Here is a 24530-nt window from a genome sequence, read left to right as displayed (position 1 = left end):
TTTAGTTTCTTTTATTTAATATCAAAGACAAAATATTGCAGTTAATGTTTTGTCCACTATTTTCAAGCAGCTGGGGATGCCAGTTGATAATGATAGGTCTATCAACGGCAATTATCCATTACACCTACAGTAAATCTAATCTCTCTGCTCAAAGGCCAGATACCTCTAAATGTTAGATGCTGGGGACAAATGGGGGAGGGATGTTGCTCTCCAGAAGTCTCTGGCCAGTCACAGTTGCAAACAGAATGCTGTACTAGTACGGGGACCTTTTGGTCTGAGATCCAGCAGGGCTAGTTCTTCTGTGCTTACGACTGACATGGCCATTAATTCAGACAGGTTTTCCTCTTCCAGTCTTCCCATATCCCCCCACCCTTTATCCTGTCTTTCTCTGATCTGAGCCCAGGCGAGCCCTCCTAAATGCATGCATAATCGGGGGAGGGCTAAGCTAAAAGGAAAAGCTGCCATGGGGAAGGGATAGATGGAGGCGGGAGCAAGCTGGGGCCATGTGATGGAGGAACAGAGGCCTCGTTAGCATGAGCTGTCAGTACAAATCGAGGACAGCTAATCTCGAGCTCATGCCTCATGATTGCGGGGAAGAGAATAGGGGGCAGGCGAGAAAACAGCACACAAAGAAGAACCTGACCGCAATAACCGTCCAATAGGCACCGTTGCTTTGGAGAGGAGGCTGTCAGCACTCCTGCTCTCCTGAGATCCCTCTGCGGTATGAGCGATTTGCTTCTCTCATACAGCTGAGGGAGCCATAGGAAGCCCCCTTGAGCTATTTTCCACATTTTGAAACAGACAGAAGGAATGCAATGATAGACTGGCTACTAGCAGGACGAGAAGCTTCACACAAGCTTGGCTATCCATTTTCTTCTGAACTAGGGCCAGAAATGGGAATGTAGAGGTGAGAAAGAACTACTAGACACATTTTACAAGTCAAGGTATAGAGGGTTTGAACTGGAGACATCATGGTTGTCAGGGGTGAATCGGAGCCCATAGAGCCCCAAAGCAGTTCTGATTAGGAAGAGATAGAAATCGTGGGAGAGGAACCTGCATGCTGTTCAGAGGCACCGCTGGAGGGAGAGCCCCTCCCTGCTCACGTTCCTGAGAGTGGTAGCGACACTGGCAGGCAGGGGGAGGGACAACTGGAGCTTCGGGATGCTAGGCGCCGTTGCAGGGACAAGCGGGAGATGGAGGGTGCTGAGAGGAGGCGCTCAGCCCGCTTGGCGCAATGTCAACAGCTGTGCCCCCAGTGCCCCACGGGAAAGGGGTGGACTTTCGCCTCCTAGCCCTTAAGTTCAGAGGCTTCCCACCTTTTCCCTCCAAATGGAGACCAACTGATTCACTAAGGCTAGAAACCCCTGGTAGGCAGCTCCCTTAAGTTTCCCTCATTAGGCTCAAGCAATTAGCATCTGTAAGTGTCATTAGGTTGAATGGAAATAAAGCCTTGGAAAAGAGCCCTATGGTCTGCATGTTGATTCTGGCTACTTGAGGATTTCAGAAGGCAGCAAGAGCGCTCCTGACAGCAGTCACAGGCTGGGACCAAGCCTAGTGAGCTACCTAAGACACAGCGTGCTCAAGTCTCAGAGCCCTCAGAAGAGAACAGGGATGAGCAACATCAGCTCAGGATTGGCCATGCCTGGAATAAATACTGGGAATCTGGTGTTCTCCTCCTGCCTGCTTAATACCCTGTTGCCCCAAACCCCACCTCCAAAGCCAACTCCAGATGAAACACTACTTCCAGCTCACAACTGAAGGGACCTCAGGATGGAAAACACACACTCCAGGTTTGTTTCCTGGTATAGCCACCCACAGCCCCCACACACCCACTGTATTCTTGTTTTCATGGTGAATGGTTAAATACACTTGCACAATAACACTTATTATCATTTTATTAAATTACTTCTCCTTAAAGTGTATTACTTGCAATGTTCAAGAGACAGTTGTTGCACTAGAATCTATTTTACAATTTTTATATCCACCCCTCCAAAACAATTGCAAGAACCAAAAAATATACTATAATCTCCTGAATGTACACATCAAGGCTATTTCGCATTTCAAGGCAGATATTTTACTTTATTGCACATCTTTCCTGTCCTCTTGGCAGATGGGCCTCAGGTGTTGGGGCTGGGCTCGGGCTCAAACTTGAATAGAATATTTATTCCAGTATCTCAATTTTCAAGGGAAATATAGCACTGCAGTGTGTTTCTTTAGTGGGAAATGCAAACAGCATCACTTGCCCATGGGCTTGTTGGGGCTTGAGAACCCCAGTCCATTTCTTAGCGGGAAAAATGCTGGGTGCGCCTGCCTCTGCCTCACCTTTGCCTGCCCGAAGTTAAGCCTTTGCCTTTGGACAGAGGAAAGCAGAAGTGGCAGTCACTTCTTGAGTGCCTTTGAGAAGTTTGTGTATGTTCACTTGGAACATAGGCACAGATTGAGTGTGAACATAGTGAAACTGATGCTTCCCTAATTTGACCTCCATTGATAATGTTGCTATATATTACGAGGAGAACTGAGCCTGATCTCATCTGACCTTGGAAGCTAAGCAGGGTCAGCTCTGGCTAGTACTTGGATGGGAGACAGCCTGGGAATCAGGCTTCCTGCACTGAGCAGGGGGTTGGACTCGATGGTCTTGTAGGCCCCTTCCAACCCTATGATTCTATGAACTCTATGTGACCACAACAAATGCTCTTAAACTACGCTGCTGTTTACAACAGAACTGAACTTCTTTCAGCCTGAAGGCTGAATTTAGTTTTGACGTCATTCTCGGGGGTGGCATTCCAGTAGTGGGCAGGGCTGAAGATGGAGGAATGGAAAGGGGTGGGGCCAGGGGAAGCGGGCACGGCCATGTGGGAACCCTGGAGGGCCAGTCTGGGACCCCAAGCAGGCTGCATTTGGCTAGCGGACCAGAGGTTCAACACCCTGCCCCCCCACACACAGATTTTTCAACAATATCCAGGGATGGGCAAATCTGTCTGATTCTGGTAAATGTTACTTTCCCATTTTTTTACCCATAATTCCATTCCATCCCTCAATATTTTTGAAATCCTTCCCAAATACATATCTAAATATGGATTTTAATCTGTACTGCAATGTGTATTGTCTTCCAAAATACTCCAAAATCATTATTAGCGCAATACCTTTTTTAGGCTAGCCAAAAGATCACAAAGTATGTGAAGGTTTTGAGATCTCCAGAGCACTTCATCAGGAAAAATGTTACAAAAAGCAGGTTGGGGGAGGGAGAAAAAAACTGACTTGATGTTCATTTCATTTCATATATTTATATACTGCCCCATAGCCAAGGCTCTCTGAGCAGTTCACAAAAATTAAGTCATGATGTCTGCATGATCACAATCTTGAGATAGAATGGGGGAGGAAGGGTTTGCTGTATAGCATCTAAAGTTATCTCCAGCTTAGGTAATATAAAGCCTGCCTAGTTTCTGTTTCTACTGCTAAAGAAACCTTTGTGTTTCACCCAAGATGGAGGCATATCTGAGTAATAGGTGGATTTCATATTTTAAAAAATGCGGGATCAACATATCTGCCTTTCTTCCTCCCAGCAGCTCCAGGTGAAACCTAAAACTGTTACATCATCTGCTAGAGCCTGACTTGAATGTCTGCAAACACTTCATCTCCCACACCATCTCAAGGTTGTGACCATGCTGAAACCATGACTTCAAAATCATCAAGGTTTTTTTTCCCCCTCCCAGTCCCCCCACCCTTGAAACATCTTGCTTGATGAAGAGATCTGGAGATCTTGAAAGCTTGCACATTCCTGTGATCCTTTGGTTAGCCTAATAAAGGTATTACATTACTATGGATTTTGGAATTTTTCTCATGGCCAATATAGCTACCTTTGCTTTTGTGTGGTTTTCAAAATATGCTTTTTAATGGTTATTTTCTCTGAAGATACATATTTAAATATGTATTTTCTCTCAAAATACATATTTAAATGCATATATTAATGTGTGTAAAGTGCCAACAACTATGTCGCAACATCTGGAGAAGTCTGAAATCTGGTGGATGGCTAAGTTGCGATCTACAGATTATTTCAAGAGATGCAGGTCATTTCCTCAAGGATCACTAGATCTTGACTCTATCAAAAAGCAGCCCTTTAAACCACACAGAGAATCAGTCCACCCTAGCCCCACCCACCCCAACTGAAATCCTTTTGCCTAAACCACTGATATCTGCAATGTCACCCTGGTGCTTTCCATTCTTAACTTGCTGTGCCCACCACTGAAATTTAGCCATAACTATTTTACTTTCTGACATTTGAGAAAGGTTTCTGGCTTTGTCCGGACCTAGAGACTGACCTGCAGAAAGTCTGGCAGATTAGTAATTCACACAGTTTTACCTTTTGTCTACCTTTCATATGCTTTTTCTTTGGAGACAGACAGGCTGATACATCATTGTAACATTTGTTTTAAAATCCTGTGAAATATGGGTTGCCAAGGACAGAAATTGATGGGAACTGAAAAGATGCAGGAAAAAGAAGAGACAAGACAAAAGGCAGTTGGGAGACGAAGGAGAGCAACTGTGACATAGAAAAGGTAAATGAGAAAGTTGAGAGAGAAGAGGAACTCAAAGGTAGCAGAAAGTCAGACAAAGTAACAGTGGTAAGCAGGAGATGGAGGGCACCTCCTGAATGAACCTCTGAATTGTACTTTTCCCTCCTTGTGGCACTGTTTCACTTGGGATGTGTGAAACCTGTCCCCTGATATTCTCAGATATTGGCACCTTCCTGCATGCATGCACAGAATGCTTGGCACACTTATCTGCAAAAGCAGATATGATTTTTGCAAAGTGGATCAAAGCCATTGTTGCTGATTACCTCCATAATAGCATTAGACATAGGCTTACTTGCATATTATAGCTCCCATTCAAAAGGGCAGGCAGTGCCAATCCAAATCACTGCTGTGCACTGTATGTACACTTCAGTTATACCTTTTCAGATTTCAGTGGGGGATGGGATCAAGAGTTTTGCAAGGTTTAAAGGCTAACTACAGCATGTATTCAAGTTTAAATGGCAAAAAGCCGTGTGTTGAAAGACAATTTGTTGTAGTTACTTTTGTATACCTCATAACTATAGCAGTGTTAGCAACCAAACTGAATAGTTGTTTCCTTTAATAATTAAAAAAAAAAGCAGAAGGAATTTGTGACTTTGATATGCATAGCTAGTTAACAGAGAAACTGAATTTTTTATAACAATAGTTAGCATGTAGAACCACCGAACTGGTCAGAAATATGGATTTATTTATTATTAAAAGAAGGTATAAACAGCCCTCTATCCTTTTGAATACCAGGTTGGTGTACAATACCCACCGGGTGTAAAAGGGTGAGAGGGCTTACCACCTAAGCGCTTAATTGTGTATCATGTTCCCCATTCAAAAGCTCAGACAGCAGTGTAATGTAGATCCGAATCACTGCTGAACATCACATGTGTAAGTGGTTTAACTATATATCAGATTGCATAATTAAACTGATATGGAGATGTTTTGTGGTTTTGACCAAAAAGTTCATAATACTTATCAACAAAAATAAAAATGCAGTTTTTGCTCTGGGAATGGGAGAACACAGACATTTCCAGCATCCTTACTCTCCCTGCACCCCCACAGATGTGTTAACATTGCACTGTTATATGAGCTGTAGGGAGAGCTGCTGTACAGACACAGCCAGAGAATTTAAAAAGGTGCCCAACTGCTCTTTATTCCTGCATCAGGCTTGGTGCTCAAAGGCCCCCTGCCAAAGCCCAACAGGGGATTCTGTTTGTCACAGTGAGGCTCCTGCTCCTTGTGGCTGGCGACGTCTTCCACTCTTCCAGACCACCTCCTGCTTCTGATGACAACTCCATTGGCTACTCAGAGCATTTGCTAAACTGGTATCTTTGCCAAGGGAAAACGAGAACCGCCCCCCCGGCTATTGTGACGAGAAGGGGAGAAAGGGGACAGCAGTGACTCGAAGACAACAAAACAACAAGAATGTAGCACAAAAGGTTACAGTGAGAGCCAATGTAGTGTAGTAGCTACGAGACTCAACTATGGATCAGGAAGTCCCTGGTTCAAATCTCACCTCTGCTACGACTGACTAGGTGGCTTTAGGCAAGCCACCCTCTCTCGGCCTCAATCCCCCCATCTGTAAGATGGTGGATAATAATGCTGGCCTACCTTACAAGATTGTTGTACGGATTACATCTAGATCAGCCTTCCCCAACCAATGCCATACTGGTTGGGAATGATGGGAACTGCAGTCCAACACATCTGGAGGGCACCAGGTTGAGGAAGTCTGATCTAGGTAATACATGTGAAGTGCTTTGAATTCCTGAAAGTGTGATAGAATCATAGAATAGTAGTAGTACAGTAGGGTTGGAAGGGGCCTACAAGGCCATCGAGCCTGGACACAAATGTTAAAGTATTAGTAGTAGAAATAGTCTTATGGTGGCCTGAGTATTTAATGCCAGTCAGGGTGGCACCAAGGTATTCTGATGCCTAAGGCACACATTCCAAATAGCACCACCCTAATTATTATTTGTTATTATTGATATAGGATTTGAGAGTGCTGAAATTGCTTCATATTATCAACTGAGCCAAAACATCAGCCCTATCTTATCAGAGGCCTTTTTACAGGCTGGAAAGATAACCCCCCTCCCATTTGCCAAATTTGGTGGGGGAAAGAAGATATGAACAGGAGTGAAGTCTGCCTGTTATGCTGTTGGGCCAGGAGAATTCCCTGCATTGCCTTGCAACGCAGGGTCACCCCCATCCTCACTCATCCAGTTTGCCTAAACATATAGACAACGCAGCCTGCCTATCTGGGGTGTGATGCAAGTTGCACACAGAGTCCGAGGCTAGGGAGAGTCGCCTAACTCCTTCCTGTGCTGCGAGAAGTGCACAGCACCAGATGACAAGGGTGTCTGTGTACTGGATTAGGCAACGGACACCCACTACCTTTTGGCACTGTACACACCACCCAGAACAGTGTGGGCAGGTGGGAGTAGTGGCCCAATTGCCTAAGCTGCACAATTACTAAGGCAACTGGGTAATGCTCTCTCCCTTCCCACTCCATGCTGGGGACCATGGGGAAGACAGGGAAGGGGCAGCTTGCTTCAGTTGCCTTCCTTCTTCTGTGGCTCCAAAGGGACACACAAGAAGATAATTCAAGGTGCATGGTGGGGAGGATTTCAAGGGGGCAATTAGTGTCCCCCCCACGCCCAATTTGGCTCATCTCTACCTCGTATACATTTTCTTGGTGCAATGCTTGCAACAGCTCTGTAAGGAAGGTCAGGATTTGGCCAAATTCAGTCTGAGTTTTGAGAGGTTTGTTGGATTCCACCTGGAGAGAGTTCATGGCAGAGGTGAGAGTCAAACCAGGGGCTTCCTGATTTGTAGCTCAGCCTCTTAGCCACTTAGCCACACCAGCTCTCCCTACACACTAATTAAATGGGTCACAATCTGCCGAGAGGTCTTCCTATGTATGCTCCATCTAAATGAATGGAAGCTGTACAAGGGCATTGTTTATTTTCTGGCGGCTTGTGCAGGAACGTTTTCTGGTGGATTATGCCCCGTGGCTCAGATAGGCTGTCTCCCACACTGCCACACTTAATACCCGAGGAACTGCCTCACATTGCTTTATCTCACAGAAGGGTCTGAATGCCAGCAGAAAAGTGGAACAAGAGCGGGAAGTTAAAACAGGGGGAAAAAGAATGGGGATCAACCCAGGGTGCTCCTCACCTGACTGGCTAGTGCTAACATTGATGGCAGCGTACTGCGGAGAATCTGGGCTCAGCTCAGTCACGAGGTTGACTGCCTGGATCTCAAAGGTATACTGCACACGAGCCAGGAGGTTGGAGACTTGCACCCGGCTCTCTGTCAGCCCCACCTGACGTGGCTCAAACTGGACGCTGTCCCCACAACGCACGCAAGGTCCTGGTGACCCAGTCGGGCACACCTTGCAGATGACATTGAAGAAAACATCCTTTCGGCCACCCAGGTCCTTCGGGAGGCGCCAGGTCAAGAGGACGTTGGATCCAATAATCTCATAGCTGAGGTCGCGGGGGGCTGATGGGGTGCCTACAAAAAAGCAGAGAATGAAACCCTGGAAAGCAGAGGCAACAGAAAGCATGAGAAGGCAGGCAAGAGCAAAAAGTGGACAGCCAAGAACAAACTGAAAAGATTCATATTGTTCCCAACACATTTCAAGCAAAGTTTTGATACCATGACATCAGAAGGGTAAAATTCTATACCGATAATCCTATGCCTCAAACATTGCCAACAAACAGTTTGCTCTCCAGATACCTCCTTAAAAGGAGACAAACAAACCACAGTGAAAAAAACAGCAGCATATGGATGAAGAATCACACACTGCCCCTGGTCACAGAATTGTATCTTCTGTAAGAACCTCCCCACGTGTGAATGAGCGGATCTCAAAGGAATGTGCATGGAAATATAGCCCTAAGGATGGGCCGCAGGTGGATAGGACTGGACAGGAGAGGAGCGGGGAAGGAAGGAAGGAAGGATGGACTGGCCTGAGGCAGTAAACAGAAGAAAGAAGAACAAGGGAAGGCGTTATGGAGGAAGCTGAGGAAAAGGAAGATAGGACGGACCAATTCTGGGACCAGGACAGAAGGAGAATGCAAGGGACCTAAGTGAGGGCTGAAGGAAGCAGGAGTCAAAGAAAGGGAGGAAAGGCAACCCCACTTAATCCCTCTCATTCTCAGCTACTTACTGGTGCAGGGGGCATCAGAGATGTCCGAAGACGAACGGTAGTATCGGGTCAAGCAGGCACATTCACTGGAGCCTGGTGTGGAAGAATAACTGTGGGGAGGGCAAGGGCTGCAGGGGGCATCTCCCACCAATGCCTTGAAGGTGCCAATGGTGCAAGCTACAGATAAAGAGGTGGACAAAAGGGATATACCTGTTAAAACGCAGTAGGCCAACAACGATCCTTTCATGTTGTTGGTTCTATTTTCCAGCCTACTAGCAAACAAAAGGGGCCGCGGTGGCTTAGTGGTTAAGACGCTGAACTGCGGACCAGAAGGTTGGCAGGACAGCAGTTCGAGACCCAAGTGCTGCGTGACGGAGTGAGCTCCCATCTTCAGTCCCAGCTCCTGCCAACCTAGCAGTTCGAAAGCAAGAAATTGCAAGTAGATAAATAGGTACCACTTCGGCGGGAAAGGTAACAGCGTTCCGTGCACCTGGGTGTTCAGTCATGCCGGCCACATGACCACGGAAGCATCTTCGGCTCTTCGGCTTAGAAATGGAGATGAGTGCCACCCCCTAGAGTTGGACACGACTGGCAAACAAAAATGACCCTTCCAATGAGTTGGCCACAACAGATGACAGAACTGTAAAAACCATCAGACAGGAAAAGAACCAACTGCACTTCTAGTCTGTTAGTCTTCAGTTGGTAGGTAAGATCAAAAGCTAAATCATGTCCTGGCGTAAGGTGGGCCAGAGAAGGTGAAAGGAGAAAGCCTGACATAAAGAGAAAGGGAAGGCAGGAAGAGAGTGAAGGTCAGACCTAAACAGCCAGATCTAGTTAAAGTAGAAATGATATATATGATACCTGATTTAAAAGGTTGGGATTAAAGGCAGGCAGCTCAGTACTTTTAGACCCTGGACTTAGGGGTCTTATGCCTACATGCCTTTAGATGGCCTTGGGCGTTACTTCGGTTGTGAAGTATACAATGTACAGTTCTCTTCTTCCCCCACCCCCCACTGGCATTTCATGTTTTACAACTGCTTCTACATTCCTGATGTTGGAGCAAAAACACAAAACAAAAAACCTGTTTGTCAACCCAGATAAAAAGAAAAATACTCTGAGCATGTGCAGTTTTGCATTTTAAACTCATTTAAATCATAGCACTGTCATGATTACTGGAATAAAACGGGGTTTGCTTCTGCTGTCCTGTTAAGCACATGTAGTTGCAAATAAACACTGCTTTTAGGTAGAAAAGAATAATTTTCTATTTATATAAAAGGAAGTGTTTGTTTTTATGTCCTTGATGGACTCAAAAACCGTACATTCAATTGTTATGAAACATCCATACGTTTGTTTGTATGTCCTCCAAGACCATGAAACCTGGACACCTGAAACTTGGCATGCAGACTAAGGGGACCTTACAGGTGTTCACCTTAGGGTTATTTGTTTTTTTAAAAAATGTATTGATCATAATTAATTTAAATGTTTCTGTGAGGTTGAGGCCTGCAGTACCACATTCAGTCACTACATGGCAGACTTTCTTAACAAGGAGATAGTTTTGCAGTTAAGAGAGTTTGAAGCCAGGAGGAAGCAGTCTGAGGGAAAGAGTTATACCCCTCCCCTCTTCTGCTAGGCAGCCCCCCCCCCCCAGGATAATGAAGTGGACAGACCCAAGGGGCTATGGGGGTCACCATGGCAGGGGCTGTGCCTATGGGCCAGGACAGGCATAATGTGTTCATCTCTGGCAGCTGCATAAGACTGCTTGAAGGCTTTACTGTGTCAAACTAAGGACTATTCCAGCACGTGCAAAGCAGAGTCTACGTGGCAGTATAGTTTACGTGCCCAATCGGTTGCCCCAACTAGAAAACGTTTTGTTTTTGTTTTTTTAAATAGGAGGAAAGAAACAATGCTGCAGCAAGCAGAGTCAGTCCCAGTGCACCTTGGGACGTCCATGCCAGCTCAGGTGTTGACACCGTGCCTGTTTGCCAATGACCCCATCATTTGTCACTCTCTGGGTGGTCACTTGGGGGGCCCCTGAACTGCAGGGCCCCAGACTTTGGCCCTAGCTGCACCACTGAGGCCTTGCATCTGGAAAGGCTTAAGGCCACCCCACAAAAAGCAATACTCTTGGGGGTAAAAAAAAAATATAAACATGGAAGCCCAGGTGTGATTGGTCCTGTTGGTAACAGCAATCACACCAGGGCTGGGGAGTTGTAAAACCTCCACAAGTCTGAACGTTCAAGACAAAAAAAATCTACAAAGAACTTTCAGCTCTTTATTATCCACATGGAGCATACATTTGGATTTACAGACTTTTGCACTATAGTCTTACTATATTTGGTAAGTCCTATGGCTGGTCCAGGTCTGACCTGAAGCCAGAAGTTTCTAGTTTTGCCTGTCAGAAAAGGCTATCAGAATGCCAAAACCAGAGTTTCTGTCAAGCACACAAGATCCTATTGTCTTGTGTAATCAAAGTTTATTTTAGCTGAGGGTACTGTTTGCTGAAGACAGTCTATTCTAGTTGTTCTTGCAGAGGTAATTGTGAAGATCAAAAAGCTTTCTTCCCTTAGGTCATGCACATAGCAAAGGTGTCTTTGGAGAGAGACAGTCTGAAACTGGGCAATTCCCATAAAACTAGTCTTTCAAAACTAGTTAAAATAGTTGAAGACTCTTCCACTATATCCTCAAATGAATATCAAAATTTGCTGGTGAGCAGAAAGCATTGCTCAGGCTTTCTGCTCAAGAATCCGCTTTTTCGTTATTTGAGAATTATTGTCCTTTGACTGTGTCACTTGCTTCCTGGAAGCTCGTGGAGGTAAGTTTAATACGTATCCTGAAAGCTGACTCATGTATTCCAAACCAGGATATATAAGCTCATGCCAGAAGCATGGGAAACTGTGCATTCTATTCCTCAGCAATCTAGTGCACTGAATAAAGCAAATCAAGTTTAACACCTAGGAGTCTCTGCCCATATGCTTCTGAGTATGTATATCATTCAATAAGAAAGGACCTTCTGCTTGTGAACTTGGGAGCCTGAAGGACCCTAGATTGTGAGAACAAATGTCTTTTTCTTTTCTGACAATCCGTGTCAATAAGAAGTGTGTGTACCTATCATCTGTTCTCATCTACAGAGCCAGTGTGGTGTAGTGGTTCAAGTGTTGGCCTGGGATCGGGAGATCCAGGTTCTAGTTCCCGCTCACCCATCCCAAAGTGTAGGATCTCAGAAGAGTCATGTTTTCAAGTTCAGTGGGTGACTTTGGGCAAGTCACAAACTCTCAGCCCAACCTACCTCACAGGGATGTTGTTGTGAGGATAAAATGCAGAGGAGGTATGCCACTTTGGGTTACTTGGAGGAAAAAAGGCAGGATATACATGCAATAAATAAATAAACAAATAAAATGCATATGCTGGGCACATGCAAGATGTGAACACTGCCAAGCCTTCTAACAGGGTGGGGCAACTTGTGGCCCTCCAGACATTTTGGGCTACAACTCCTATGATCCCTCACCATTGGCTATGCTGGCTAGGATTGATGGGAATTGTAGGCCAAAGTATCTGGAGGGTCAGAAGTTGCCCACAAAACAAATAAGATTCAGGATAGGATTGCATAATGCATGGTTTTTATAGACATACTGTAAATTCTCCCTCTACTAGTAGTTCTCTCAGGTCCATGATCTTTGCTTTAGGATCCACTCTTCTGGTTTCTAGGAACAATGTTCACAGTTCACATCTACTCAGAAGTAAGCGCCCCACTGAGTTCAATAGGGCTTGCTCCCAGATAAGTAGGTATAGAACTGCAGCCTCAAACTTAGATGCTGGGAGACAGATTCTCCTTCGCAGATTCTCCTTCGGGGGTTGGACTCGATGGCCTTGTAGGCCCCTTCCAACCCTACTATACTATTCTATTCTATGAATTACAGGTTTTGCTTGGTAGTTTTGAAAACAATTTTTGGAACTGGTTTTGCTAAATTCACAATTTTGAGTGGAAAAAAGGGATAGGAGGAAGCTAGCCATCCTTGAAAATTAGTGATGGGACCAACATTTTGACGTTTTAAAAATTATGTTTTCAGAACATATTGAAGTTCTAAAACTGCAGAGGTGAATATAAATTATGCTGGGAGTAGGACTGGGTCAGGTCAGTTCCTGGATGGAAGATTGCCTAGCAATCCCATGTAAGCTGTTTTCAGTTCCATGATGGAAGGAGGACATACATATACTCAATAATTTTGCTCAGGAAGATTCAAAATATGCACTAGAGTTCAGAAGTTCAGTGTGATTTATAGACAGTAAAAAGTTTTAAGTCAGGTAAAAACATGACTCTTCTGAGATCCTACACTTTGGGATGGGTGTGCCAGTTCATGTGATTTTCTCCCCCAAGTGCCAGTTTTGCAAATGTTGCTGCTGGCAAACGATCAAACTTTCATTTTGTTTCTCTTCACTGCTGCATACATTTTCTTTTTTTCGTAACTGGAACATGTTTGTGTGGGGGAGAGACTGGAAAAATAGGAATGAAAAAAGAAAAATGAATACATTTTTCTAGAGTCAGCAGCTAAAGACGTTTCACACATTTTGTGGAGGTTTTAGGTACCCTAATAACATAGAAATTTAGGGCATAACCAGACAGCTGCCTCCCATGTTCCCAGATGGCACACAACTGAGAAGGAAAGAAGAGTCCTGGCACAAGGCAAATATAATTTTCTCCAGAGTTGTTTGTTTGTTTGTTTATTAATCACTCCACTAAAAAGGTGCCCAAGATGATGTGCAATTAAAAAAAATACCGGGGTTGCAAAACTTTGTTTGTGGTAGTTACCATCCCTGCTTGCCACAGGCTAAACAAGAACTTATGCATATGCCTTCGCCTGCTTTTTCCATGCTGCTGTCTTCACTCAGTTTATCTGACAAGCTGAATCTGGTGTCTTCCCATGAAGCTGAATGGTGGAAAATTCAGGGAAGACAAAAGTGCATTCTTAAACTATGAAATTCACTACCACAAGATGTGGTCATGGCCAACTTAGCTTTAAAATGGGATTAGACAAATTCCTGGAGGAGAAGCTATCAATGGCTACTAGTCCTGATGGCTATATGCTACCTCCAGTATCAAAGGCAGTATACTAGTGTACACCTGGGGAACAGGAGTGGAAGGGTGCTGTTGTACCCATGTCCTACTTGGAGGTTTCCCACAGGCAGCTGGTTGGCCACTGTGGGAAACAGGATGCCAGACTAAACAGGTCTTTCATCAGATCCAGCAGGACTCTTGTCCTTATCCTCTACCTTCTCTCTCTCCCGCTCAGGCCAAGATGGTTCTTAAGCCTGTGGAGGTAACTGTAGCAAGGAGGGGCCACCTCAAATGGAATCACTGGGACCTGGGTGGCATGAGGATTAGCATAGTGTGGACTGAAGGATCCAAAAGATCTGAGCTGCAGGGGATGAGAAATAAAGAAACAGCACAACACAGATATATACTTATGTACTTAGAGCATGATCCAGCTGATGCTTCTCAGCTGTGAGAAGCTGAGGGTGGTGGTGGTGGTGGGCTACCAGTGCCAGGTCTCGGGGTGTGGCCCACCCCCTGCCTCTCCAGGTCTGAGCCTCAAGAGACGTGACAATCCGAAGGTCAGCAGGAGGGAACCTTGCATGAGGGAGAAAGGTACATGACTCGGAGGAGAAGGGGAGGACTTGCCAGGAAACTTCCTTCTTTAAAAATATACACCCCACTAAGCCATTCAGGCTCTCAAAGTAGCTTCCATCTAATAAGCATTGATATTAGGCCTGGATGAGTCTGTCAGTTTCAGTTTCCCTCAGTTTCTCAATTTTCCCATTTTTGGTACTATCACAAGTGGGGTGTCTGGTTATGTGTCTTCCATTCTCAGGCCATATACCACCAATACTCCAAGTTACATACAGGATACCACTGAGGAAACTACAATCCACTGACAACTGCACAGCAAACACTGCCCCAGCTAACATGGATTCTTTACACCAACATCCTCCACGAAGACGGACTACAAGTCTTCAGGGATATCATTGCTGCTGATGCTACAGCACATCTGGCCACCAAACCCTGCCACTTTTGTACTGACAAAGTTCCAGCAGGATTTCAGTAATTTCAACCTGAGCCTCAACCAGTCCATGCATCAGGTTTACTTTTTGAACACTACTATACAACTACATAATGGATATATAAGCACCACCTTATATCAGAAACCTACAGACTTTCTAAATTTTTATCTTTGCTGTTTTAAATCTGTATTTTAAACTCCTGTACTGCTGCTAGGTTTTATTGTGGTTGTATTGTTATATTGTGGTTTTAATGTTCTATATATTTTAAATTGTTTTATTGTGTGTTGTTTGGTTTTAATTTTTGTGAACCGCCCAGAGAGCTTCGGCTACTGGGCGGTATAGAAATGAAATAAATAATAAATAATAATAATACAGACCGCTACACATACTTACATGCTTCCAGCCTGCATCCAGAACACACCACAAAATCCACTATCTATAGCCAAGCCCTATGATACAGCTGTATCTGTTCCAACTCATCAGACTGAGACTCACAACTTAAGGATTTAAATCTGGCATTTCTCAGACTATAACACCCACCCAATGAAGTGAAAAAGCGGATCAACGGGGTCAGTCTGGTATCCAGGAATAATCTACTAGACAGACAGGCGCAGAACAGAAAGCAACAGAACACCACTTGTTGTCACCTACAGTTTGCAGCTAAAACCACTCAAACATACCACAAATGAGCTACGCCCTATCCCTTATCCCGGACAATGACACTTCTCTCTCACAGAGCTTGTGGGTAGGCCTGTACTCGCTTGCAGACAGCTGCCCAACTTAGAAAGCATACTCACCAGCAGCAACAGACCTCATGAAAGAGATACCCACACAGAAACGAGACCCTGTGATAGACCCAGATGCGATCTCTGTCCCCAAACAGGACCTAATAACATCATTCACAACATTTGGGATTTATACACCTGCTTATCTTCCAATGTGATATATGTTGTCATCTGCCAACAATACTCTACTTAGGACAAACAGGCCAGTCTCTATGCAAAAGAATAAATGGACCCAAATCTGACATCAGAAATGGCAATATTCAAAAAACAGTGTGGGAACATTTCAACTTTCCAAGACACTTCCAAGATGACCTTAAAGTGACCATTCCTGAACAAACCAGAACAAACCAAAGACAAATATCAATGTGAAATTGCTGAAGTACAATTCATCAAAAGACTCAACTCTGTTTTTCTGTGTTTGAACAAGGAGATGTGTTAATCTCTTTACCAATTCAGTGATATCTGTATTATCATTCAACAATGTTTTGTGAATGGCTAATGTTACAGTAATTAACACTATCTGTACTTTTTGCATTTCGAATTCCTGACCTCAGTGTTCACAATCCCACCCCAAGCATATGTATATATAATCGGGGCGGGGGGGGGAGGAAAGTTCCTCCTGTGCAAGCACCAGGTCATTACTGACCCCTAGAGGGATGCTGCTTACGCTGGCGTTTTCATGGCAGACTATAGCGGGGTGGTTTGCCATTGCCTTCCCCAGTTGTGACTACCTTTCCTCCAGCAAACTGGGTACTCATTTTACCGACCTTGGAAGGATGGAAGGCTGAGTCGACCTGAGCCGGCTACCCAAGACCCAGCTTCTGCTGTGATCGAACTCATATATAATCTAGAGCTGTGTGCAAATGGCCTCTTGAAATTCTCCACCTTATTTGTGGGCAGAGAAATTGGGGGGACAATTTTCTTATAGGTAGGGCTCACCATTGGCAGGGGTTTGTAGCGCAACTTCTTTCTTTTTTTTGGTAAAGTTTTGGGAGGGTTTTGTGCTGCCACTGCAAGTGGCAACAGCATCAATTGTGTTGGCAGACTGGCCCCCATTTTGCATCCTCCACAATGGAGGTGGATGTGGTGGTGGTGGGGAGTGTTGTGTCGTGTCCAGCTCCAGGGAAGCAGTGGAGCTAGTGCTGTGCCAAAATCTGTCTTCCAGTTTCTTGAAAGTTCTCTTTTCCCATGAAAAGGGCTTCGATTGTTCTGCCTCATTCTTAGAGTATTTTATCATTTATTTATTTTTGTGGTGTTTTTGAGCTTCGCTAATCACTGCAAGGTGATCGTAGTGCTGTGTTCTTTCTATTACACATCTCCCGACTGCTCTGCAGCCTCCCAAGCTGCCTGCACTTCCTGATCTGAAAAAAAAGCCCTATGGGAGGAATGACCTCATGTTGCCTTTCCCTGAGCATGGGGAGCCAAGAAGGCTACAGACTGCTGGAGAGATGATTGTACTATGAGAAACAGGATACTTGCACACAGTCCTTGGCCACCTCTGAAGTAAGGTAAGCACAAGAAACCCAAACCCAATTTCTCTGAAATTTCTGTCACCACTGAATTTATTTTTGAAGCAATTTCTTTTCTGTCAAATTGAATGACGTTGACGGCGGCGTGATAATGGCATAATCGCCCACAGCGTCCACACTCATTCTCTTTGTGTGCAGCTTTGGCACATTTTGTAGAGGCTCAAAAGCCTACAATACCCATGGCGCTCGAGACAAAATGAGAAATGAGACACAACGAGAAATGATAGTTTACTGATACTATATTCAATTATTTGATGATAAAACCGTCACCTACTGTCTCCAGCCTCAGAAAAGTAGTGAAGAATCCATAATCGCTTCTGGTATGAAAAGTGAGGATTTTGTGGGTAGCTACTCTTAGAAATGCTTGAGGAATTCTGTCTTTGTGAATTCCAATAAGAACCAGCCCCATCTGCACCTCCCAGACTAATACGCAGAGGGGGAACTTAGTTCTTCACCGGCTTTTGTACTTCCAAATTTCCCAGTGCAGTTTCGATACGACACATAATGGTGAAAATGTGTCAAAATGACATGAAGTGGAAATAGACTGATTCATCCTTCCCTCCAAAGCCAGTTGGTCCAAATATAATGCATATTATATTATAATGCTTGGCTGCCCACTGAAAACAGCTGAAGTGAAAATCCTTCTTAACTGGGCCATTATTGGCTGAAGGAAACTTGTTAACATTAATCCAATAAAAATTAATTTAGATAGCAGTATAATGAACAAAGACTGGAATAATCCAAACAGTAGCAGTAGTGTAATTCTTTAGTAGAACCAGCTTCAAGTCATAAGATGAATTTGAGTTTTACAGAAGCCAGCTAACCAGCTGTTACTTTTAGTTGGCCCTAACCAAAGCATTATGCTATGGTTGCTGTTTGGATTACTTCTAAGGGCTGTCTGCGTGTTTGAGGTCAGGAATGCAGCTCCTCTATCTCTACAATTCTACACAGGGGGTGCCATGGATCCATGAAAGGCATAAAAGGACTGCTCTATTGGGAAACGTGACCCGATAAATAATAGTACTCTGTAAGTACTATTCACTTGGACTGATACCAGTTTCATTTCAAATACATGGGAGGGTTTGAGTGCCAGCCAAACAACAACCCTAGAATTTGATCATCAGCAAGAAGTGCAATTCAGGAAGGAAGACAATTTACTGGTCAGAAACTGACTCACTATTTGTTACTTGACAAGTCATGTTGACAGGTTGTAAAGTGGAGATTCCACCTGTAGTTTTAAATTCATTACAGCTCTCTCCCACTCAATTTTCCTCTGAACTTATTGTCCACAACTCTCAAATTTCATCTGCAATAGTAAGCAGGACTCTAGGAGAATTTTTACACGCACACACACGGAGCGGGGAGAGGCCTTGGCAAATTGAAAACTACAGGGGGACTGTCTGGGTTGCAACTGGTTGATACCCAGTTTTATCAGAGGAGCAGAAGGGCAGACTAAGCTGCGTTACAAAGTGATCCACTGGCAACTCCAGCCTACCTCCACCACCCCTTCATGGTTTGCCATATACATTTATCCAGGGTTATACACCTACTTTTTATTGACAGTTACAGACTGTACACCGGGACTTGTTTGGCCTAAATATGCACTGAAAATAATTTTAAAAGACCAGCTTCTTCTGTGGAGAACTGGAGCTACAAGGCCACCATCTGCTCAATCATCTCATCTAGAAAAAGGTAAAATAGGGGCTGGTTGAGAGTTACCTAAATTAACTGGATCTAATGAGGATTTCCTCAGTAACCAATGGGAACACTGCTTCCTTCAGACAAGGTGGAGACATCCTCTCATGTAAAGAAGCTTTACAGTTAGGTGACAAACAAGGTTAGTCTCCCCAACATGATGTAATTAATCAATAATGACAGAGATCAAGTGGGCATGAAATAAGCCACACCTTTCCAAGATTCCTGTCTGCATCCAAGCCAAAACACTCAGCTGGAACAATTCACAACTCTTGCTCCAGCTCTGCTCCAGCGGTTGTATTGGCCAAGTGATGTAGATCTTCCACATAACAGGGCAACACCCTGATACCCCAAAGGGCAACAAATATCTGTGGGTGTATACAAAGCTATCAAATCTGCGATGTAAGTTGAACTCACAAGTTCTCCAGGAGGAAGGTTTTCAGCATAAGAAAGCACCGACTGTCCCCTGAAAATTCAGAATACGGTGGGCACAGGCGACTGCCTTATCCTGAGTCAGACCACTGGTCTACCTAGCCCGTACTATCAACACTGACTGGTGGTGGCTCTCCAGGATTTCAGGCAGGAGTTTTTCCTAAGCCTACCTGAGTATGCCAGGGACTGAAGCTGGGACCTTCTGCATGCAATGCACACGCGCTGTCACTGAGCCATGGCCCCTCTCCGTGTGCCCCCTTACAGATGCTGACCTTACAGATACCACAGGAGCAGCATGAGACTGGACCACAATGAAGCGGCTCCCATTCTGTGATGTATTAATTGGCTTTAGGTTCGTATAAGCCCATAGAGCTTTGCTGGCATTTTGTGGTTCCTTCCTATGCTACCCACAGCCTTGCATAAAAGTCCATGCAAGTTACTAGCCCATAATATTTTTTTACTAGCCTGCCGGCCCGAGCAGTCAGTCATTTGTGACTTAAAAGAACCAATGTTTGTAAAGCTTCTTCATCTGGTTGCCTAGGTGCAATTTTTACCCATCCAGACAAGTGGCTATTTTAAAGCATATTTCCACACAAGGAGGCTGATGCCGTTGTAAGAACAAGGATGGGCAAAGGAGCTATGTTTGAGATCGCCAGAATTCTCTGAACATCAGCTTGCTCCTCGTCTCGCGCCTGATTCCCGTTTGTGATCATTCTCGCTCTGCATGAATGGGAAACTGCACAAATCAAGCAGCGATCGAATGTGAACTTAGTGCAAATTTCCTAATTTGCACAAATTTCCTTCAGAGACTAAAGTGGGGCAGATCCAGTCTATGGGGAATATTTGCACTAATCGAACACGGGCACATTTGGCAATTTATGAATGTTTTTGGTGGATGTGCGCTCACCCTTGTGATTGCGTTCTGAATTACAAACAGGGCATGCCTGCCTGTTTCGTAAGCAAAAATGAAATTCTCATACATCCCTATGTAAGAAGGAGCCAAATTATTTGGCAGACCCATGTGGCTCCTTACAGATGCTACAGGAGAAACTGGAGACTTGGCTGCAAGGAACTGGCTCCCATTCTGCAATGTATACATTGGGCTTTAGATTTGAGAGAAGCTGTATTTTTCAAGGTGGCATGGTGGAATTTCCCATTTCGCTATCAAGAAGAGGGGGGATCTATGTTTTATATCAACACAAGTGTTTGGGGGAGGGAAGCAAAACCTGCCCCTCCCTCACTTACCTTGTCACACTTGGACACTTGAAGCTGTTTTTGCCCAGCCCAGCCCAGCCCAGCCCAGCCCAGCCACCAGAAACAAGCTGGGCTGGGGAAAACCAACTCAAAGCACCCATGGTGGGAGAGGGGCAGGGTTAGTTCTCCTCCCTTGCACACCCATTTTGATATAAAAGTAGACCCCCACTTCCACTTCACACATGAACGGGCAAGTGTGTGTTTAATAAACAGCACACATGTAGTTTGGATCTCAACGTATGAGAACTGCAACTCATGTTGCTTACAAAACCTGTTTGACCAGAGCCAACCATGTGAAAAAAGGGAAATGAGAATGTTCACCATGGGGAACAATGCTGCTATTGCACCCAGGGAGCCAGTGCTGTTTCAGCCTTCCTTCTCCTAGCCCCTCTCCCCACCCCAGAGGTTGTACCCCAGTTTCAGCTAACTCCAGCTAGAAACTCCCAGCTCTCACTCTCTCTTCCTTCAGTCTTAATCTTTCTCAGTTGCAACTGCAAGCCACCATTCTCTCTCTCTCTCTCTCCCCCCCCCCTTTTTCCATTCAAAGGACTCAAGGCAGCCCAAACTCATAACAATGTATACATTTACATATTATGAACACAATACAAAAATGGAGATGTGGGATTCAAGTGTGGGGTTACTATTTCTTATAACCTGAAAACATTTTTGAAAGGAATACTGGGTGTGAGATAGAATTGCTTGCAGGTCACCAGTTAGCGATATCCAGTTTAAATCATCGTTAGGTTTGTTTCTACAGTGATCTGACAACCACAAAGAAATCCTTTGGGCCTATAAACTTTTTATATTGTATTTAATGTTTTAGTTTCTGTAAACCTCCCAGAGAGCTTTGGCTATGGGGAGGTATAGAAATGTTGATAATAATAATAATAATAATAATAATAATAATTCCTGATGAGTTTCTATGTACCTGCATGCCCCTGAGCTGATTAGAGCACAAGAGGCACCCTGTACCTGGAAAAAAAAAATCCCCAGAAGGTATTAGGCTGTGTTGTACTGGTGTGTCCTTTGTGATGCTAAGAAAACAAGCTGTGATACATTGCTGTATGGAAGGAAGAGGGGAGGGGCAGTGATGACGTTACATGTGATGGAAAATGGCAAGAAGAGAGCAGCTGTCTTTTGCCTCTAAGCACTCACCAGCAGATGAAGAATTATGCATGAGATGAAAACGAAGCTCTGTTGTCCATACGCCACTGCATATGACATTTTCAGGAGAGTAATCCTCTCCATGGACAAAAATTCCACCCCCCCCTTGAAAAAAAAAAACCCCACCCCCCAGAATTTAATACACAGGCCCAGGCTTGTAGCTGTGCTTCTACTTCAAGGACTTGCAAGTGGGCAGAGTAGAGCTCCCACCCAGCTCAACGCACAGCATGCACATACACAAAGGACTGCCATGTAGAATTCAACTTCCACCCTTAGGGGTTTTCCTGTAGTCTTGCAGACAAATAAATGAGCAGATAATCTTTCGTCTCTGTGGTTTCTCCTTGCTGGCCAGCCTGCCTCAGCCTCCCTACATCATGCAAGGAATTCTCTTTTGCGTGGAGGAGGAGGAGTGCCTGATTTCTGGGCTGACCAACCCTTCTACCTCCTGACATTCTTCATAGCATGCTCAGGATCCCACCTCCAACTTTTCCATGTGCCTTACACATGTAGAGTTGCCACCTTGCAACGGGGACATTGCAGGGACACATTTAAATCTCTTGATGCTTCAAGAGATGAGGCAGCTGTGACTCTTCCTGTTCATTCCCTCCCAACCTATGGGAGCTGTGGCTCCCTCTCTCTATGCAGGACCAGCATATTTCAAGATATTCATCCAGTGTCAAGGTTGCATGTGCTTAGCATTGCTCCTAGAGGAGATGGGCATTATTATTCCTACATGCATTTCTCTCGCTCTTTCTGGATGTTTCTCTCCGTGAGCAATTCCCACTCTAGGCTCCTTCTGACCTTTAAACAGCTCCAGCCTTTAATGAACAGTTTACAACTGCTTTGTCCTGTTTTAGTGTAATTTACAAACAGGTTTTACTTGCTTTTAGATTGCTTTTTTAATTGTGCATTGCCCTGAGCACACTGGGAGAAAGAAGCTAACAAATATTTGAAATGACAATAAATGAAAATGGAAATTTAATTCCCCTACCCACCCAGAGTGCACACAGCCATGTTTTCAAAGCATCTAGTCTGATACTTTCTGCTCTGAATGGCACTGCTACGCATGAGAACACCTGCATCTATGTGGCCAAGGCTACAGCGAAAACTTGATATGCTTGGCTGATGGAAATAGCTCCATCCTTCCCCCAGCTGTCTCCTTCCTCCAATATTCAGATGCAGTTCTCGAGGTCTGATGAACGTTAGTGGAAATGAGAAAAAGTAGGGCAAATCCATATGCCTGGCAGCTCTAAGGATGGTCCTGTTTGGAAGGGAGGGGGGAAATCTGGAAGAGCAGCTAGGAGTAGGATGAGAGAGAGAGAGAGAGAGAGAAAGAATGGCTTTAGATAGCAACAAGGGCAGATTTTATAAGAAACGCAGGGCTGCCGCCAAAAATGGTAGTCCCACATTGACTCCCCTCCCCCACTGTAATGTGTAGTATTAATAATCTGGTGACCTGATGGCTGAGTGTCGTCCCTCCCATCAATGGCAGCTGATGAGGAGGAGAGGGGCAGGGGTGGGCAGACGAAAGCATAGCATAATTTTGTCAGGACATGAGAAGTTCTCATCACAGAAAGGGGAAAAGGAATGTAATGCAGAACTACTGTTTTCAATGGCAGCCCCTTGTTGGTTATAACATCTAACATCTAGTTGTGTCTTGATAGACAGAAAGAGTGCATGTCCTCAGGGTATCTAGCAACTGAGGGCTGCTTCAATCAATTAATCAATAAATAATCTTATAATCAATTAAAATATATCCCAAATTCATCGGGCAGCAGTTTTTAAAAGCATGGGTTATTTTTAATAAAAGTCTTTACCCAAACAATAGTCAGCTGGCCTCATTTAAGATGCAGCATTTCCACATCCACTGCCACAGGAAGGAATGCGTTCTGAGATGGCAACTTCTCAAAACACATGAAGTAAAAAATGAAGGAAGTATGTTTTCTTTGGAATGATTGTTGTTATTAATGCAACCTTTATGCAGATCTAATTGATTAAAACATACAATTAATCAATTAAGATGTCGTAACTGAGTGACAGCCATAGATAATACATGGATATCATCTGAAATGTGACACAAGTCTCTCTCTCTCTCTCTCTCTCTCTCTCTCTCTCTCTCTCTCTGAGTGCATGCCTTATGAAGCCAACACCTAACATCAGCACAAACTAGGGGAGGACTGAGGAGCATCTCTTATTCTACCTAAGAAGTGAAATGTTTTATTTTTTCCTCTACGTACTCTTTCCTTTTATTTCATTCTATTTTAATTAAAATTGTGAGCCTGAGGGCAGTAACCAATTTAGTGATTTCTGAGGCATTTAGTGATGCCTAGCGAATGTGAACACTTGTACAAATATTAAATGGAGTGGACCTGGCCAAACTAGGATAGTTAGATGATGACCTATTGTCAAAGAGGACAGAAATAATTTGGTGATTTCCCCAGCTACATTTTTTACAAACGGGATCATTTGGGTGGAAATCTATATTTCTGTTCCTCTGGACTTCCTGATAAAGCCCAGCTAGGTAGGCAAGAAGAAAAATAGCAAAATGAAATCATAGCACACGTAAAGCCGATTTGCAGAGATTAAATGTGTTTCACAGATGTTCAGGCCCTCCCCCACCTTCCTAATGAAAAGATAATTGGAGAAAAATCACTGTGACCTAAAATTTCAAGCAACTTACATTTTTCATTTCCCACCTCAGTCAAAGGGGGGGGGGGTGGATTGACAGCACTGGAGGCAAAAGGTCTGTGTGTGCCTAGAGAGGCAGAGGACCAAGAGGCATGAGAAATATAACTGTCTTGAATTCTACCTCACCTCAGATAATGGTACCATCCTTTAATTTTATTTATTACACTTCTATACCATCCAATAGCCAAAGCTCTTTCAGCCTAAACATTTAAGAACCAAC

General features: G+C 44.3%; 1 protein-coding gene across 2 annotated transcripts in view; it reads right to left on the bottom strand.

Moving 5' to 3' along the window:
• The window catches only part of LOC146352883 (ephrin type-B receptor 5), a 182390-nt gene that overhangs the window by 36758 nt on the left and 121102 nt on the right, over window positions 1-24530 (bottom strand). For both annotated transcript variants that reach the window (XM_084835088.1, XM_084835089.1), the window contains 2 exons: window positions 8728-8883; window positions 7734-8072 (listed from right to left, as the gene is read on the bottom strand). In XM_084835088.1, the coding sequence (XP_084691214.1) occupies window positions 7734-8072; window positions 8728-8883 (495 nt within the window). The remainder of the gene's footprint in view (window positions 1-7733; window positions 8073-8727; window positions 8884-24530) is intronic.

Source organism: Heloderma suspectum, chromosome 2 (genome assembly GCF_057233095.1).
Source record: "Heloderma suspectum isolate Gila_16-S chromosome 2, 16-S_ref, whole genome shotgun sequence".
Lineage (NCBI taxonomy): Eukaryota > Metazoa > Chordata > Lepidosauria > Squamata > Helodermatidae > Heloderma > Heloderma suspectum.
This window is presented reverse-complemented; position numbering and strand designations above follow the sequence as displayed.